The sequence below is a fragment of the Achroia grisella genome, unplaced genomic scaffold, assembly GCF_030625045.1.
Source record: "Achroia grisella isolate CSIRO2021 unplaced genomic scaffold, CSIRO_AGI_Agris_v1 utg327, whole genome shotgun sequence".
Lineage (NCBI taxonomy): Eukaryota > Metazoa > Arthropoda > Insecta > Lepidoptera > Pyralidae > Achroia > Achroia grisella.
Window position 1 is genome coordinate 2763271 of NW_026712799.1, and position 18803 is coordinate 2782073.

The 18803-nt window shown below is 31.2% G+C and overlaps 2 protein-coding genes across 2 annotated transcripts; one reads left to right on the forward strand and one right to left on the reverse strand.

Annotated features, from left to right (window-relative positions):
* Positions 1–1444: 1444 nt before the first annotated feature.
* LOC131843674 (protein anon-73B1) lies at positions 1445–3251 on the reverse strand. The gene is made up of 2 exons (XM_059192362.1): positions 2876–3251; positions 1445–1675 (listed from the first exon to the last, which is right to left on the reverse strand). The coding sequence occupies exons 1-2, from the start codon at positions 3020–3022 to the stop codon at positions 1574–1576; spliced, it is 249 nt and encodes an 82-aa protein (XP_059048345.1). The 5' UTR covers positions 3023–3251; the 3' UTR covers positions 1445–1573.
* A 2404-nt stretch (positions 3252–5655) lies between these two features.
* Positions 5656–18012, forward strand: LOC131843640 (netrin receptor UNC5C-like). The gene is made up of 13 exons (XM_059192315.1): positions 5656–6055; positions 7199–7593; positions 8413–8623; positions 9749–9948; positions 10605–10683; positions 10938–11120; positions 11870–11926; positions 12324–12491; positions 13786–13917; positions 13998–14166; positions 14513–14628; positions 14820–15077; positions 16281–18012. The coding sequence occupies exons 1-13, from the start codon at positions 5974–5976 to the stop codon at positions 17441–17443; spliced, it is 3213 nt and encodes a 1070-aa protein (XP_059048298.1). The 5' UTR covers positions 5656–5973; the 3' UTR covers positions 17444–18012.
* Positions 18013–18803: the final 791 nt, after the last annotated feature.

Genomic DNA, 18803 nt, shown 5'->3' on the forward strand with positions numbered 1-18803 from the left:
TTGTTGCTGATTTTTATATAGATATACATATATTATATATAATGTTATTTGCCATCGGAGTGCCATAATTTTTTGTAATTTCTATAAATATTAAGCAAATGGAATATGTGTCATGTTCAAGAGATTTTCCCCCCTCCCATCGAATTGTTCAATCCAATCGTTTACCAATGTTTTTATAAATGTTTAATTCAGTTTATCGAAATAATGTGAGTCGCGCTTTGTACTAATACAGTTGCAAGTCGACCTGAAGAGGTTGATACATTAGTAATTTATCAACTTCCCTAACCTAATTGATTCATCACTAAATTATTCCTAGAATCAGATTAATTCCATCGTATGTCAAAATAGTGTGCCTTCTTACCAATTATAGTCACTGTCAGTTACGTGTTCTTATATAAAAGAATAAAAATATATTTACAAATTTAATAGTGAACATTCGCAAAGGGAGCTCTGACTATAGTGTTATAATGTATTTTCGAATGGTGCCTTATCAATACGTGATATTACGTGCCTTAAATGTTGTTATTGTACTTATGTCGTACAATATGTTGAATAATTTTATAAGAGAACTTGTATTAGTTTAACATCCAGCAATAATCTGTAAGCTGTAAGTTTCTAGTCCGTGTAACAATAAAATGCTTTTTAAATATATTGCAGTATGTTTTATTTAATATTATAAATGCATGTGTCTAAATATTAAATATACTTAATAGAGAGATCGTGTACTTAATCATTGTGAAATATAAAAAAAAATACTTCACTAAAGTAAAAAACACTAGGTTATTTAAGCAGATTCATTAGGATCTTTTTGAAAAAATATCTATTAACAAATAATTCATTTGAATATTTGTTTATTTTGATGTTACCTATCCACACTGGAATAACATACAATACAAGAAAAACTAAAACATCTATGAAATATTTAAATTAGTGAAATAAATACAATTTGTGTTCATGCGATGTTATCAATAAGTATTAGTCAATTATACCAAACTGATTCTGTGACTCTGGAAGTATTATTTAACATTCACTTACAAAGTATAATTTATAACATGCTTTTTAAATTGTCAAATTTTATTGTCAATTGCAAAACTATCTGTGGTAAATTGATAATAAGACAGTTAGAAATCTCATCTCATGAGAATGTAGGAAAGTTAAATTCTATCTTAGTATACTGTAAAATTATATTAACAAAGCCTTTAAAATAAACTATTGGCTTAAGCCAACCTCAAATATATTAAATAAAGTAGTGCACCTGCATACTTTCTGTAGAAAAGTATAAAAAAGATGGTTAATTCAAAATCTACTAATTTAACACACTACAGAAATTCACACCCCAACTTCATTTTACACTATTTAAAAATTACACACTTACAAATAAGGAGTGATTTCTATGAATATATTTATGTCCACAATATTCATGGGACTGTAAGCTGAGTTTATAAACCATACATTATTTTATGTATAAGCAATGACATTTGAAACTAGACCTAAAAATTTATATACATAAGATCTGTTTTCTGAAATGTTGTGAGTATTAGTTATGTTCTCATCTCCATGTTCTCCATCTCAGCTAACGTCTTTTCTTCTTATCGTGGCGACGAGTACGCGACATAGTTGCTCGGTGACCTGGTGATGACTGTTCAGAGCTGCACTCATCACTATCAGTGTATGTCTGAAATTGAAACAACTTTGAAGTTAATATACAATTTTTTCAATAGATTCACATTTAGTAGTCCACTTTTTAGAAGTTGCTTTATATAAATATATATGTGAAATCACATTTTTTTTTACACAATTGGCATGACAAACAAGTTGAAGGCAAGGGGTAACCATCACCTATATACATGATCAGTAACCAACTGCTTTAAGTATTGTGAGGCTCAGGGTGGCAGGTTTTTGCGACTCACTTCCAGGTTGTTTAAAATTTGCTTGGGTTGGATTGCGACAAATCTGCAAGAGCGAGGCCCCAGGCGATTACCTGTTCGCCACCTGCTAAGACCGCCGCAGAATCATGTTATATAACATCCATGATACCACCCTTCCATTACTATTTCAGAGGAATAAGATGTCATGCATCTTGACCAGTAAATTTACTGCCACATACACCTACAATTGAAACGCAGCTTACAAAGCAAGCTGCTTGAAGGTTTTATGCACATTTGTTTTTTTAGAGAGAGAGAAATATTTTTTTAGTAAAAAAAACTTAATATAAACCCTTTTAAATAGTAAATATTTCTTCTACCGCTCATTTGGAAGGTAGGCATATCACAAGATAAGAAACTTGCATATTGCACTTTTAAATAAATGTAGTTGTGTGAATATAAACTGACAAAAAGCAAAAATGACAAAAGTAAATAAATATAATGGCTACTTCAGTAACAAAATAAATTAGTCATAGTTATCAGAGCTGACCAGCTTGAAGTTAAGTTTTTATTAAATATGGATACCAAATTAACTGATAGAACTGTAACAGACATCATATATACACAACCACCAACCAATTTCAGCTTTTCATGGGTGCATTTAGAACTCTCTGAATTTCTTAGCTTTTCTGTATTACAGTATGCATGTATTATACAAACCTTCGTGAATCACTTTATCTATTGCAAAAAGCTGCATTTAAATCTATTGCCTAATTTAAAAGATCTAATGGCAAAGACAGCGGCGCCTTCTATTTTTATACAATGTAATGAATATGCCATGACACATTAAATATTATTATATTTATTCATGGTTATACTATTGTATAACCATGTTATTACTCATGTATTGCCATTCTTAAGAACTAAACAGACTGCAAGATCGCTGCTGACAACAGAATAATGTGATGCAGAGAAAAATAAAGCGGTTTAAAGGTCTTCTTAACTGATACCTTTTCGTATGGATGTGGCTCGCTATGCTCGTCTGTTAAAGTAACACAAGCCAGCAAACACACTACTTGAAACGCCGCACCGATGTACAAGCCATATCGAATCACTGTACTCATTAAATCCTCAGCGAAAATTTCGTTAGGAATCATGATCGTTTCTTTGCGCGAATCGATATTCCACTGAATAGAACTTAACCGGTTGCCGATCGATAGATACACTATTATTTATTGTTCTTTAAGATATATATATATTCACGTTAATTCATTCAATAATGTGTATTTTAATGCTGTAACTTGTAACTAATAGTCATGTTAGTGTATTCTAAAATATAATCACAAAATATTTTGTATTCTATTCGATACTTCGTGTTTTACAATATTTTTTCATTTACGTCAAGTTACTTGTCATGTTTGACGTAAGGGAGGATTGACGTTAGTCTCTGAGACTTGACAATTGTTCGATTTAGGACACTGGATAATTTCAATGCTAAATTATATTTCGACAAGTTAACTTATTACAACTATCTATTATATTTTGATTCGGAGGCTTTTATTTTTATTATTTATTTACGACCTTGTAGAAAAGATTATAAAAGCAGATTTAGTGAACCGTTTTTTTACATTATTACGTAATGATTATTTTCATAACTTTCATAAAAAATATCTAATCTATTAAACATTATTTCAAATAATTAATACTTCAATAAAGGAAACTAATAATACCAGCAGTATAGCAAAACCAATACATATTCATTATGTGAAATTAGGTACATTCCATACTCCACACGGAACTAGTCGAGTTCCAATGATGTATCTACCCTCACTCTAAATCTAAATGCATCATTAATTTCATGAAGTTAGAATTCCCTTTAAAGAATATTAATTTATAATAATTATTAATCACAGTAATATCATTCATAAAGTTGTCCAAGATTATACTTGACACAATACTAGTATAACGACTGCTTTTTTTATTATCTATATTGATTTTGGGGTTTCGGTTACCAAACATCATCTAGCAACATTATGCCATGAAATGAAAGTTCATTCAGTACTTGATTATATGTAAGTGGGTAATGGGTGCAAATAAAGAATTATTTATATTAATAAATAACTTTGTTTAATATATTACTGTAATAGTATATATCTATCAATCGCATAGATCATCACATATAACATCGCATATATTTATATAATCTATACATCTACTGCATATAAATAAAATTGGAGTGTCTATTTGTAATATGGAAGGAACCGTTTTTTTTACTACATGCATATTAATATAAATACACACATACACCAAAATAACATTTTTTACAGTTTTTGTCTGTCTGTCTGTCTGTCTGCGGCTAATCTCTGAAATGGCTGGACCCGATTTTGACGGGACTTTTTTGGCAGGTAGCTGATGTAGTAAGGAGTAACTTAGGCTACTTTTATTTTAGAAAAATAAAGTTAAATTCCAGGCCGACGAAGTCGCGAGTATAGCTAGTAATTTATATATTTCAGGAATATAAATGTTTGTACCGTGCGAGGAATCTATTGTTGTGACCTTGGAATTATAGTTATGAGCTAAACCGCTGGAACACTGAGGCCTTCATTGTATTAAATTTTAAACAAAATATTAATACACATTTTAAAATAAGTAAGTAAATATTAAAACATCTCTTTTATATTAAAAATTTATTATAATTTTTAGCAATTTATAAAATTTGGTTTTGATTTAGATAACTATTTGTGGAAGAATAGTGTACCTATAATTATTTGTTTTGACATGGGATTCTATTTCGCATTTTTAGGAGGTTCATACCTTATTACTTTTATTTGTTAACTAGCTGTACACGCGACTTTGTCTGCGTGGAATTTAACTTTATTTTTCTAAAATAAAAGTATATTTCTCCTTACTACATCAGCTACCTGCCAAAAAAAGTACCGTCAAAATCGGGTCCAGCCATTTCAGAGATTAGCCCCATACAGACAGACAAAAACTGTAAAAAATGTTATTTTGGTGTATGTATGTATTTATATGAATATGCATGTAGTAAAAAAACGGTTCCTTCAATATTACAAATAGACACTCCGATTTTATTTATATGCATAGATGTATAGATTATATAAATATATGCGATGTTATATGTCATGATCTATGCGATTGATAGATAGATACTATTACAATAATATATTAAACAAAGTTTTTTGTTGTATGTACCGTATTTATATTCATATGCAAGTAGTAAAAAAGCGGTTATTTCAATATTACAAACAGACACTCCAATTTTATTTATATGTATGGATTACTGATACCTATGACATGACAGACAATTACTACATACATCTATTATGAGCGTCGCCTCGTCAGCATTTTTAGGACCTGTCACGTATTTCGTTTGCGCGGGAAAATAAAAAAGGTTACGTAAATATGTAGACTGCTACTATAGAGCAATTAGCAATTTAACACTACGCTTTATAAAAGTTGGCACGGCATTGTTGAGAATGAAGATGAAGAGACCCAAAACACAGTTTACCGCGGCACCTCCATCAATATTATTACCTACATAAACGTATAAATAATTTGGAACGTTGTGATGTCGACTATAATTTAAATGCATAGTAAATAGACATTAATTAAAACACTGTTGTATTACATGACAAAATATTAATTCTACAAGCGATAACTTGCCAACTTGGGTCATTAGTGGTGAAAAGTTTCTGACATGCGCAGAACAGCCCCACAACAAGGGGATTGTATTCATTCATCCCTCAATTCCCAGTTGCACCATGTCCGCCGAGAGACCAACACTTATTTGAATTTGGAGAGAAAGTGAATAAACTTTTACGACGTCTCGTATACAAATGTTTATTTTCTGTAGTTGTGACATGAAATTACTGGGTTTCTTCGTGTGGACTTACGTGAAATAATTATAAATGCAGTGTATTTATACTATAGAAATATTTGTTATGAATTAATCTGTGTAGAATTTAAATTTTGAAGAAATGTAAAATAAAAAAAAATGTAAATGAATTGGATACAGTTATGGAAAGTGATGGCAACGAAGATGCGAGTTTTGATATTTCATTAATTTCATTACGAGACACATTTATAAATGGAAGTGAATATTTGGATTTGCTTTATTTTAATTCAATTGCAGTTAGTATTTCAGGGAACTGGCGAAAATACGGCAAAAAGTAAGTAGAAATGTTTGTACAATTAATTATTTATTGAATAAAACTCCCATTTATTTATTTGAGAATATTTGTCTAGATAAAGAAATAATAACACGTTATTTCAATTACTTAGGTACTTGCATATTAAAAGACAAACACCTATTATCTTTTAATATTTTTTGTAATGTAGCAACAACAATTTAGTTACAACTTGTTGTTATTTTGTAACGGAAATAACGTTTTTGTTATCAGAAATGCTGTTTAAAAATGTTCCAAATTCCTACGAATAGATTAAATTTTGAAATAGGAATCCCAATTAGCACATATTGGAAGTTTCGATGTATTTATTATCAGTTAAAAGTATGGTATTGATAGATCGAAAATTAAAAGTTGTTTATTTTAAAATACTTACTTTACTTACGTAATTACACTTGCAAGATAAAATATTAATGGTAGTTATAGATATGTTTAGATCGTTGTAAAAATGATCTCAGAATAAAGGCACGAAATCAATTTTATTATAAGTAAGTAGAAGTAATTACCCAAGACAACTGACACAACGTCATTCAGCCCCAAGCCAAGCTGATCTTGTGTTATTGGTATTAGACAACTAATACAAATACTTAAAGTATTTAGTTATTTTTAAACTTTCGTATTTAATATACATTATTTATATTATTAACCGGGTCTTAAGAAACGTCGAGAGAGGTAAATACCTTTATTTGCCATAAATTAGTTCGTGTAAAGACCCGGTTAATAATATAAATACCTTAAAGTATTAGTTTTTTTTAGTAAATACACACATAATATACAGAGGAAACACCCAGACGGACACAAACAAATATGTTCATTATTATATTTGCACCGTGCTAGGGATAGAATCCGCGATTAACGGAAGTAAATCGGTGTGCTAGACCACTAAATCACAGAGCCCGGATTTGTTATGTTTAGAAACTTTCTTTGTCATACTTAAGAGTAATTTTTTTTTTAATTTGATTAATAGATAACAATGCATAAATATATCTTCATATATTCATTATTTGTTATCCTATCCATCTATACCTATATATAATATATTATGTATAGTGCCATAATAGGAACATTTTTAATTTATTAAATAGATATTTTTAATGTAACTATCTAATAATATACTAAAATTCGTAGGCACTCAAAAGCGTATAGATGACAGCAAGGAAGCAATTGAAACTAAAGATTATGAACACAAACCATTAGAATTCTTAATAAAACATAACAAAAATGAAGCAACAGACTACTTTTTACCCCCTGTTTTTACTGATCATGAAGAAAATGAGGAAGACGAGGAAGAAGAGGGCACATATTTAGATTATTATGACCCTAAAGATGCTAACTATAAAGATTCTCCAGATTTAGCGACAGCAAAGTCTAATGTAAATCAAGACAATCTACCATTAGACGATAAAATACCGCTGCACACGACAAAAGATAATTTGCCAATATTTCTATTGGAACCGGAAAATACATATGTTTTTAAAAACAAACCAGCAACTTTGCAGTGTCGTGCTGCCAACGCTTTAGAAGTGAGTATAATTAATTATATTTGTATAAAAATAGTAACATTAGAGTTTGAGATGAAAATTTTAGACGAACTGAAAATTATATCGAATTATTGTTCATAAGGTAAGATTTAGTATTGTAATAGATAGGATCTTAAACTATTTTTTGTATTATCTACATATTAAATGAATTTATGATTTTATAAACGACTATCTGGCGTAAATATTTCTGAAAAATAAGACATTATATTGTAAAACTATACAAGTACACCAATCAGGCCCGGCCTGAATACTCATTAAAGTGAATCACTTTCATTAAGAAATAAACCAAACCGAACTTAATTTGAACCTTTTATTCAAAATTAATCATTAACCATAATTATTTTCTATTTTCCACGTTGCTTATATGGCGTATAGTATATTTAATACATGTAATGTATATATAATGTACTTATAAGTACATTATAATTATGTTATATACATAATCAAGTAGGTAACTGCAGCTTTACCCAATACAAACATAAATATACCCAATAATAACAACTCTGGACAATTAACACATCCCAACAAACAGCCATGTAATCCTAAGCTAAGAAGAGTTTGTATTATGGATACTTAGACAACTGATAGAAATAGATAAATATTTTGTTGTGATGATGAATGATGAAGCCGCAATGATAAACAAATGATTGCATGTGCGAGGAATTAAGGGGTAAGACGAAATCGGAAGTAAGGCGATGTACTAAACCACTCGACTACTAAACTAAATGAAATACACTAGTAGTAATTTAGTTTCTGTGATTTTTTTATATAAACAAACTATAAATAACATTTATATTTAAGGTATATTTCAAATGTAATGGCGTAAAAAGTCACCCCGAACAATTTGAGTTCGTTGATCCGCAAACAGGAGTGAGAATAATTGAAGGTGAGCATAAAGTGACCAGAGAGAACGTTGAAGAGTATTTCGGAAGCGAGAAGTACCAATGTTCTTGCTTCGCATGGACCAGTAGGGGGCACATTAGAAGCCAATCGGCCACCATTGAGCTTGCATGTAAGTGAACAGTTTGATATAAAAGCTTCGAATGTATCGGCAAACCAATTGCTGCCTTTACAAGTACACTCTTTCATGCGGAAATCTGCTTTCACGCGGGATGTACAGTAAGACCACGCGCGCCGCCAGTTCGCCCATTCCCGCGTTCTTCAATCGTGTGTGCTTTAGCGCCTTTTTGTTATATTTAATTGTCATTACAAAATGGAGAACATAGAAGACATACAACCATAGAGCAAAGACATAATTATAGAGAGTTATTGATAATTTAAACATCTTATATGTGTTTTTGGAATATATAATCAGTATAAAAAAAGCAAGCACTCTCGACTGCGCGCTCTGGATTTCCCGCGCTAAATGGCGCACATTTCTGATCGCGCGTGAAAGTACCATACGTGTGGTGTATTTAAATACTACACGGCAGCCAATGTATTTAAATAACGTATTTTAACTCTAATTAAGTCGAATTAAAAAGAAAAACAGAATTATTGAACACTTAGAAATGCAATACATAATAATAATGATAATAAATCCATTTATTGCCAATATAAAATACATTCATTTCTAATTGTTCAATAATTCTATTTGTTTTTAATTTATAATTTTGTAAATTCGGCTTTGTAAATGACCTTATTCGTAATATAATAAAATCCCAAACTGTCCATGCACTTGTTTTTTTTATCGCTTTCATAATTAGTTTTTAAAATTATTGTATGTTCGTCTAAACGTTTTGATTGCGGATTTGACTAAAATATTGTAGGAAGTTACTCATGCTATTCAGTAATGCTTCAGTACTTGTTTCATTCCACTCAGTTACGAAACAAGAAAGTTATACCATATTGTTATTACTTGTTTTAGTATATAAAAAAATAATTTGAATCGGGCATCAGCTATGGTTGACTGGTAAATAATGCCACAAGGTGTTAAAGAACGTCATAGGAACATTTATGAAACTGTAATGTATATATAAAAAAATAAATTGTTATCATAAAAGTTAACAACAAGAAATAATAAAAAAGAAATTATTATTAAAAAATATAACAACTGTTAATATAACAACAACTAATATAACAAAGTTATGTCATTTACATAAGTAAACAGGATATGTAACTTTTATATCTGCCTTAGATATAAAGAAGCATTTCACACTGGCTCCTGAAACGCAATTAGTGAAGCAGTACATGCCAGCTACGTTCCGCTGCGAGCCACCTCCTGCAGCGCCATTTGCTCAACTGTACTGGCTTAAGAACGGCGCTCCCGTAGTAGCTGATGACAATGTACAGATTTCTAAGGAGGGTGATCTGCTCATCAAACGCGTGTCATTATTGGTACGTTTATGGTTTTGGATACTAGTTCTGTACCTTATGATCTAGAGCAGTCGTTTTAAAGATACGGCCCGCGGGTCGCATCCGGCCAAGGGCCGCGATTGCTTTTATATATCGCAATTAATTAAATAAATAAAATATTATAATAATTCGGTACATTTTTTATTTGAATCTGAACCATTTACACATTCTAAATTTAATATATGGCCCGGTGCAATTGAGTCTGACACTTCTGCTATTATCTTGAAATACGTAAGTGTATTTAAGCGAGTTCAAATCTGGTCAACGTTAATTTATATTTTTGATGAGGTAGACTTGCTCCTATTACGTTAGATTCTCTTATACACACTTAAATTTTAAGTATAGTATTTAGACAAATAATATGAAAATATTTATACAATGTTATGTAGATTTTCTATATTCATCTTTAAATTTCAAGAATAACTTTCACCGCTATAAAATCTAAATATGAACATTTTACACATTTTTTACTTGGATTTATTTTTACCATTGACCACACAATTTACTTTAATGGTTTTTTTGTTTTCAAGACTCTATCTATAATGATGTTCCAGAAATACCACAATTCGTCTTATTTCAACTTATATTTATGATTTTTTCAGTTATTTTTAACGTATTAAAATTTCAATATATTTTAGGATATGGCAAATTATACGTGTGTGGCGGAGAATTTAGCGGGAAAAAGAATATCGGAGCCTGCTCAGTTAAAAGTCGTTGGTAAGTGCTTATTTTTAAACTATCGGGTTAAGAACACATTATTAATATAGTTAAACGGGTTTTAATACTACAATATCTCACCTTTCTTACCTCTTTAAAAAGCACGCTGGTTGGCGATTGATCCACCATAACATTTATGTAAGATAGAGATACCAAGGCATTTAACTTCGTACAAATTCTACAATTAATTCTATTGTCATCTGCTATTACATCTTTCATCGCTTCATGATTATCTTCTACGTGTACATAAATAGTAAACGGTGGATGGACTACATGGACGTCATGGAGCGACTGCTTCTGTTCTCGAGAAGGTCGAGAGAGGAGATCGGGTAGACGACGAGAGAGGTCTTGCACCGCACCACCTCCTCTTCACGGAGGTCAACCGTGTATGGGGCCAGATGAACAGAAGACTCAAGACTGTTTGGATTGTGATTTAGGTAATTATGTACTAACGGTTGCCGGCGATTTTGAACGCGTCGTAACTTTAAGTTTCTTTTTAAATATGCGATGCTGTAGTAGAAAAAGACGTATGGAAAGTGTAAAAGGAGAGTAAGCTCAGATATGACGGCTAATAGGGATCAGTAGAAGAGAAGGTCATACTGCGCGGACTCTAAGTAATAGGATAAAGGCAAGACAATGATGATAACGCGAAGCTGTAGTCAAACTGGCATGCAGTCTATATCTGATGGTGAATGGTTAACGTAGTTTGTGGATGCCTGAAATACCGGAGCTGTTATGTGCACTTTGAGACCTTGAATAACCTACTGTTGTAGTCTGTAAAGAAAACCTGGCAGGTAGTTCATTAAAAGAGACTCTATGTTTTTAATTGCTTTCTAGAATTAATTAGCAGTTTTCGTTTTAGGATCAAAATATTTTATTATACTTGCTTTTTTTAAAAGAAGATCGTATCTAAGAAATTGTAAGAAAGTATAATCCTTTGATTGAAATCCAGTAAGATAGTTTTATATGCTAAGATATACCTATTTGTTTTGCTTTACGCTTTGCGAATTGAGATATCTTTATACTGACACCCTCGGATTTATAGCATCAAATTCAAAAATTATTTACTCGTGTAGGACATGTCGTTTACTAAAGTCAACATTTTTTCTATCTTTATTTCGTAACGTCAAACATTGATCAAACAATAAAGTACCTTCGAGTGTAAGATAGAAAGTTTTATTTTCAGATTTGTATGTCGATGGTATAGATGGATTAGCTGATGATTCCTCCAGTATTTTATTAGGTAAGTCTCATATTGAGTTGGATTCTAAAAACATTCTGTTTCCATTTATACCTGATATAAAAACCATATCAGTAAGCCTTGGTATCGATTCTGTTTTACTTGCCATATTTGCTCACAGCTGATCCTAAATAAACAACTGTAATCTAAGAAATGAACTAGAAAACAATTACTGTTCTAATATTAACTAAACGGATATCAATATTTGAAATAGGTTTCCATTTTTCATTTTTAATATAGTACTGAATTAACTCTAAAATTACAACTTTTTGTAAAAAAGACTTTTATAGAGATGAGAGACTTTTATGAGAGATCTTAAATATTATATTTAGAGTCAAATTTCTAAATTTTTAATCTTTGAGGAAGCATCTGATTTGTTCATGATTTCATTCCATTTTAGATCGTTGGTCACAATGGTCCGAATGGTCACCATGTGACTCCGACTGTCTTCAAGGTAGGAGACGTCATTGCCTCAGTGGTACGAGAAAACCTTGCACTGGTACTGACTATCAGGTTGCTCAGTGTCCGATGTGTGTTAGAACTTCCAAGTCTGCTCTTATTAACGATGGTAAGTCCTATTATAAAAATATTTGTAAGTTTTCCATCAATAATACTTAGTTTGTTAGCTATATGACTAATAATATAATAAAAGTCAGTTATCGGAGTACTTATTTTATATTTAACGACTCCATGAAATATTAATCTCTCAATACTACTAGTACTACTACTTTGTTTTTTTCGGTTTATTAATCACGGCAAGTTCTTTTATCTTACATTTATATTAAAATTTTAATTCAATAAAGATTACTAGCTACTAGAATATTATTATTATATTTATTATCAGAATCAATAAAATAGCACGAAAATGTATTATTTCTCGTGAAGGTTAAGTTAAGTTCTTTGTTCCGAGAAATAATTCCATTCCTGATTCAAATACCTTTGCATGTTAACAGTATGTACGTTATGAAACTAAAGTATACCGTAAAGAATGTTGTGAAACTAAAGTATCGTTCATGTACATTGCAAAGTATAAGTTGGGTCTGCTGTAAAAGTTCGATAGGTATTATAATGTATGCACCAACTTTAGTTGCCTGTTCTAGTCCATAAGTACCTTCATAAATCATTTTGATTTCATGTTATCTAAAGTGAAAACTTGCCACGACAGCAACTATTCCCAAATTATCGTCGTTGCCAACTTGTTTAATTTGTCAAATAGAAGTTTGCATTCATTTATGTTTAGTTTATGTTTCAAAAGCAGATTTTACAAGTACCTAATTCTAATTAATATTGTGAATGTGACAGTGATTATTATTTCTTTGTTTGTTAAGCTGTACCTCCTAAATTAATTATCACAAAAGGCATAATAGTTGCCCATTTGCTAAATAAAGACATATTAATTATCTTTTAGTCCAATATGTTATAGTTACGTGAAGGAAATTAAGGGCAGAAGCTAATGATATTAAAAATAGATTAACCATGTATAACAACACAAAAATTGAACAACCTAAAGTAATGTAATTTTTACAAGTTATATTTTATTAGGTGTTATCGCATTCTTCAAATATAGTTTGATAAAATAATTATTTGGTAATAGAAAGTAGATACCAAATATTCGGCACTACTTACGTCCTGACGAATTGCAGGCATGTAATACTTGTTACACAATGTTTTAATCCAAACTAGCTTTATTTGTATATCAAATTTAATTGAAATCCATTTAGCCATTTAAACGTAATTACCTAACAGATATATATATATCTTTTCAAAGTTCTATCAACTTCAACATATATACCTCAAATTTATAGGATTTTAAATCCATTGATGCTCGTACATTATTTATACCGTAATATATTATTTTTCAGGGTCATCTTATTGGCCGCTCTTGATGGCTTTGTCAATTGCGTTTCTCATATTTATTGTTAGTGTAATATTGGGAATTAAGTATATGAAGATTAAGATGACTGAAAATTCACCATACGCGAAACCTCCTTCAAGTAAGATTTAATAATAAAATAAAAAAGCACTTATGAGACTTTAACAAACGAAATGTAATCAAATAACAATGTTATTTTAGGTACAAATTACTTTGGCAATGTAATAAAAAGGACTTTAACAAATCAACCAGATTTAACTATACACGAAGAGTTTCATACAATTGATTCTAGACGTACACATAGACACATGAGCACGTCTACTAACACACGAAATGAACATCTATATGAAGTACCACAACTGGCTAACAGGTAAGAAATATAAATGGAAATGAAGAACAGAAATATCCCAGACTAATGCGATGTGATAAGACAATAGCTATTTATTGATACAACACTTTCAAACTAAGCCTTTTTAAAGTTAGCACCAAATAGAATTTTACGTACTACTTTCATATTATTTTTGGTAGTGTATTTATAAACTTTAAATAATTTTTTAGTGGAAAATTTTAAATATTTTTAACCAATACTTAGTTCCAATATACTGATTTTATTATGATTTTTAACATTTACACATATGGCCAGTTGTGATACATTATTTTGAGGACGTAAATCACATAACCATATAATCTTTTATGTTGTTTAAATTCTATTGCAGTTACATCTCCCCAATTGACCATGAGGTAAGGGCTGAGAGACGCATTCAACTTGATCGGTTCGCTTGCAAGGATACTGTCCAGTCGGATCGATCTGACTCTAGTTGCTTTTTGAGTTGTGAGTGTCAATGCTGCATTGCTTTATGTCATACAAAATTATGCGCTGAACTGTAAATATTTTCAGAATAACATGTATAAGGTTCTTTTTTAAAATCATTTTACAGTTTAAAGTTATTCAAATCCAAATTTCAATATTCTTATTAAGAGCACCTATCATATATACGTAATACAAAATTGTGTTGTTTTCAGCGGGGTCGTCATATGGCAATGAAAGTATAGATATGAATCAATCATTAAGGAATAATGCTTCAGTCGATTCTAAATTCATAAATCCTAAGCATTTGGAGACTGCTACATCTAGAATAATATCAAATGAGGGTGGATTGTTAAATTTAGACAAATGCGGTGTAAATCTATTCGTGCCAGATGGGGTTGTGGAGAAAGGTGAAGAGTTATTCTCTGTTGAGGTCACAGACGAAGACTGGAATAGACCAATGTTGCAGGAAGGTAAGGCCAACTTTATTTTACGTGGTAAGTCCCAAATATTGTGGTCGGCTTCTGATGAGACTATTTCAGAAATGTCAATATTACTTTATTACTAAGATTTATGTTAATCATCTAGTCATCCATCTTATCCATTTTTGGAAAGAAGCCATAATATACTTATTTCCATTTGACTTCTGAAGCATAACATTACGCAGACGCCACTTATAATTCTTAATAATTTAATATTTTTCTAATTATTAACTTTTGTTTTACGATCGAATTTATTTTGTTACATTTGAATATTAATATTTTAAATATTTCTTTTTAAAAACTCATATATGGTAATGAATCTGGAAGAGCAGGATGTATCTAATACATGCATTGCTATTCTTATTAAGTCATCCCAACAGTGTATTCAAATTATGAAAGAAATAAATATACTCGGGTTAAATTTTCTAACAATATTTCCTTTGCCAGGCATCCATGCATGTCCATCAAAATCCAAAATCTACTAATATTTATTTGGACCTTAGCCTTTCACTTTTTGTAGATTAAATATACTAGTACTGTTTCTAATGTCTGTTTATTATATATTTTACCAAAGTATATCCAAAGGAGTACTAGTTCTTAATCTTGTTGATTATAAAACTAGGTTGGCAAATAGGTCACACTGTATTGAACTTTGCTATTGTGAGCGGGGTCAACATAACTATAACAGGATTATATAGTCCACAGTGACCTGAATAGCGAAATGTCATACTTTACCTGGAATTTGTAGTTAGTTTCGTCTTGGCTATTTGCTGACGAAGTTATTCGTGGGCCGACTGGTCATTTTCGTAAGTACCACGCTCAGGCGAGTCGAGGCTTCGAATGCCAGTCTATAGAAGGTTGTTACTTATACTTATGTAAGGTAAATTGTAAATTGATGGATGACAACCGGAATGAAATTTATACACAAAAATCACCCAAATTAATACATAGGATCATACTCACAAATATAAATGTATTGTCTCGTACAATACAAATGTTTAAATCGATCCAGCGACTAACTGAAATAAGTGCGCTGAACCGCTAGATCGTTGATTTTGATAACTGGCCTATCAATATATTGAGTTCAAATTAATAGCTGGTTACTTTCAGATCATTCTAATTGTTTATTTATTAAAACTAATATTACTCATTTGGTAAGTGTCAAATTGTAAACATATTTTTCTTTTTTCTTAGATGAAACACAACTTAGCCCAGTTATCCGTTGTGGACCGAAAAACTTCCATTTCCAAAAAGGGGTGGTCCTTTCCTTTCCGCATTGCGCGTCTCTGAAGAACACCAGTTGGCTACTATCGATTCTGCAGAAACCCGAAGAGATCAACTCGAGGGAATGGCGAAAAGTTTTAACTCTCGGCCAAGAAACACCCGGGACCCCGTTGTTTGCCCAAGTCGACCCCTCTAAAGTTTACCTGGTATGCGAGTTCCTAAGCGACTTTGTTTTAGTCGGCCGAAGTTTCAACGGTCTAGACGCCAAGTTATTAAAGATTGCTCTATTCATCTCCAAAAGAATGGACGATAATTATTATAGTTTGAAAGTTCATGTGTTCAACGATACGCCTTATGCTGTGTACGATTGTTTGGAAGACGAAAGGAGGGTAGGGTGTACTTTGCTCACCGAACCGAAAATAGTTTATTTCCAGCAGAGTTGTTCTGATTTATGCTTCAATATTCGGGATGTGGGGGACGGATGGAAAATACATTCAGGAGGTAAGTATCAAGAGTTACCATATTCGGAGATCTGGAACATGGGCGTTAGGTCAATGCACTGTATATTCGTTCTGCAGCAAACAGACTCGATTAACTGTCTGGAACTAAACATGTCTGTGTATCAAAAACAGAAGCAATCGAATTCTGTTAATTTCAATCTTAAAACGAATGATTTGAATTCGAATTCCTGTAATAAGCGTTTTAGTTATTCGGGCGTGGAAACGAATTGTACTGTTAATATTCTTGAGAACCCTTTCAATTATTCGTCACTGTCTAAAAAGGAGAGCCGTTACAATTTTGCGTTTAAGAACGATGGTGTTCATCGACTTAACTTCACAGACAATAACTATAAAACTAATGTACTGACTAAATCTGATAGGGTAATATTATGCAAATTATTAGACTCCCAGTCACCTAAAGGTAATGATTGGCGATTGTTTGCTGAGAAATTGAAACTGAATTCGTATTACTATTATTTTTCTAACACATGCTCGCCAACGGAGAATATTTTAAACTTGTGGTTGTGTCGTAACAACGATGTCAATATGTTGGTTAATTTGTCTAGGATATTTAGAGAAATGTCTAGAATCGACTGTGCTACTGTTGTGGAAAGGAGATGTTATACAAATTAAATTAGCTATGTAATTAACAATTATTTATGCAATAATATCGAGTCAATACAAGCGTCTAAAATGTATGTTTTATTATCACCGATAATAATTATGTTAGTGGAAACAGACTAACTATATATGTTTTATATAAACAGTAATGTCAATATTAGCATATTAGTTATATATGTTTTATTGTACTCAATAGTTATAATGTTAATAAAAATATTTATCTTCACTCTGAACTTTATATACTCTATAGATTCATTTTAGTATTCACAGTGCGTTTCTGTGATTGTCTTTATAAAAGATTTAATAATATTCAATTACTTTTGTTACTTCTAAGTAGTACTTACTTTTACCACTATTATTTTGTTTATCTACACGTATGGTTATACTTAGTAAATTTTAGTGTAAGAAATATTTAGAGCTTTTACAATAAATCACACGTTTTCAATTGTCTACGTTGGTTGGCCTATTCTAGTCTGTTTATTATAAAGTGCTTAAAGATTTATAGAATATATTATTATATTAGTTGTATATAATTATGTAACAGATGTATTGTTTAGATAAGAGAAATTATATTATAAGGTAGTGATTATAAACTTTTTAATTAAATTAACATTTGGAGTCAAGGACGTTTTTTATTTATTCTTAATTAAGTAGTGTATATTTTTTTATCGACTAATTAATAAATAAATACAAAATATATAATAAATAATTGACAATTATCTATATATTATAGATAACGCCATTTCACCCGAGGTAGAAAAAACCTAGATGTGTAATACTGATTGTGCCACGGTAAACACATGTACCTAAAGAATATACAAATAAAAAATATGACAAATAAACGAAGTAATGAAAAATGCCATATGGTTAATTTATATGGGGTCGAATTGGAAGCCAGATGTATACCAGCGAATTCCCTCTATAATGTTCTAAAAGAATTGCAGTTAGTTATATTCTAGAACATGAATCTAAAGCTGTACTAGCAAGCCAGATTTGGCTGGGTAGAGAGAGAAACACGAGCGATGAACAACTCACCGTGTGTACACAAAGGAGTCCCTTAAAGCTACACCCGGTTCACAGGTCCCGAGAAATGCTCGGAGTTTGCCACTCTGCCACACGACGGACCCGGTACCTACACGATGAATCCATGGAATGCTAAGACGTTACGTACCTTAGTCTCATCTATTTCAGCCGTTACACAGTTTGCTTTGGAATATGTTTCGGTTGAAGGACACAAGGTATGAGATAAGGTAGTGATATATAGGATATGAATGAAGGCGTGATATCTTAGAAAACGTGAAAAGTGACACAGGCACCATTCGTGTGTTCAGAATGGCAACACACGAATGGACTTAATAAGAATAGCAATACG

What these genes read in the sequence shown, in the direction of transcription:
- LOC131843640 (XM_059192315.1), top strand. Translation starts at nt 5,974, where the DNA reads ATGGAAGTGAATATTTGGATTTGCTTTATTTTAATTCAATTGCAGTTA. An exon ending in TGGCGAAAATACGGCAAAAA is followed by an intron (nt 6,056 to 7,198) that starts GTAAGTAGAAAT and finishes TAAAATTCGTAG; the next exon opens with GCACTCAAAAGCGTATAGAT. An exon ending in CTGTTTGGATTGTGATTTAG is followed by an intron (nt 11,121 to 11,869) that starts GTAATTATGTAC and finishes TTTTATTTTCAG; the next exon opens with ATTTGTATGTCGATGGTATA.
- LOC131843674 (XM_059192362.1), bottom strand. Translation starts at nt 3,022, where the DNA reads ATGATTCCTAACGAAATTTTCGCTGAGGATTTAATGAGTACAGTGATT. An exon ending in AGCCACATCCATACGAAAAG is followed by an intron (nt 1,676 to 2,875) that starts GTATCAGTTAAG and finishes TTTCAATTTCAG; the next exon opens with ACATACACTGATAGTGATGA.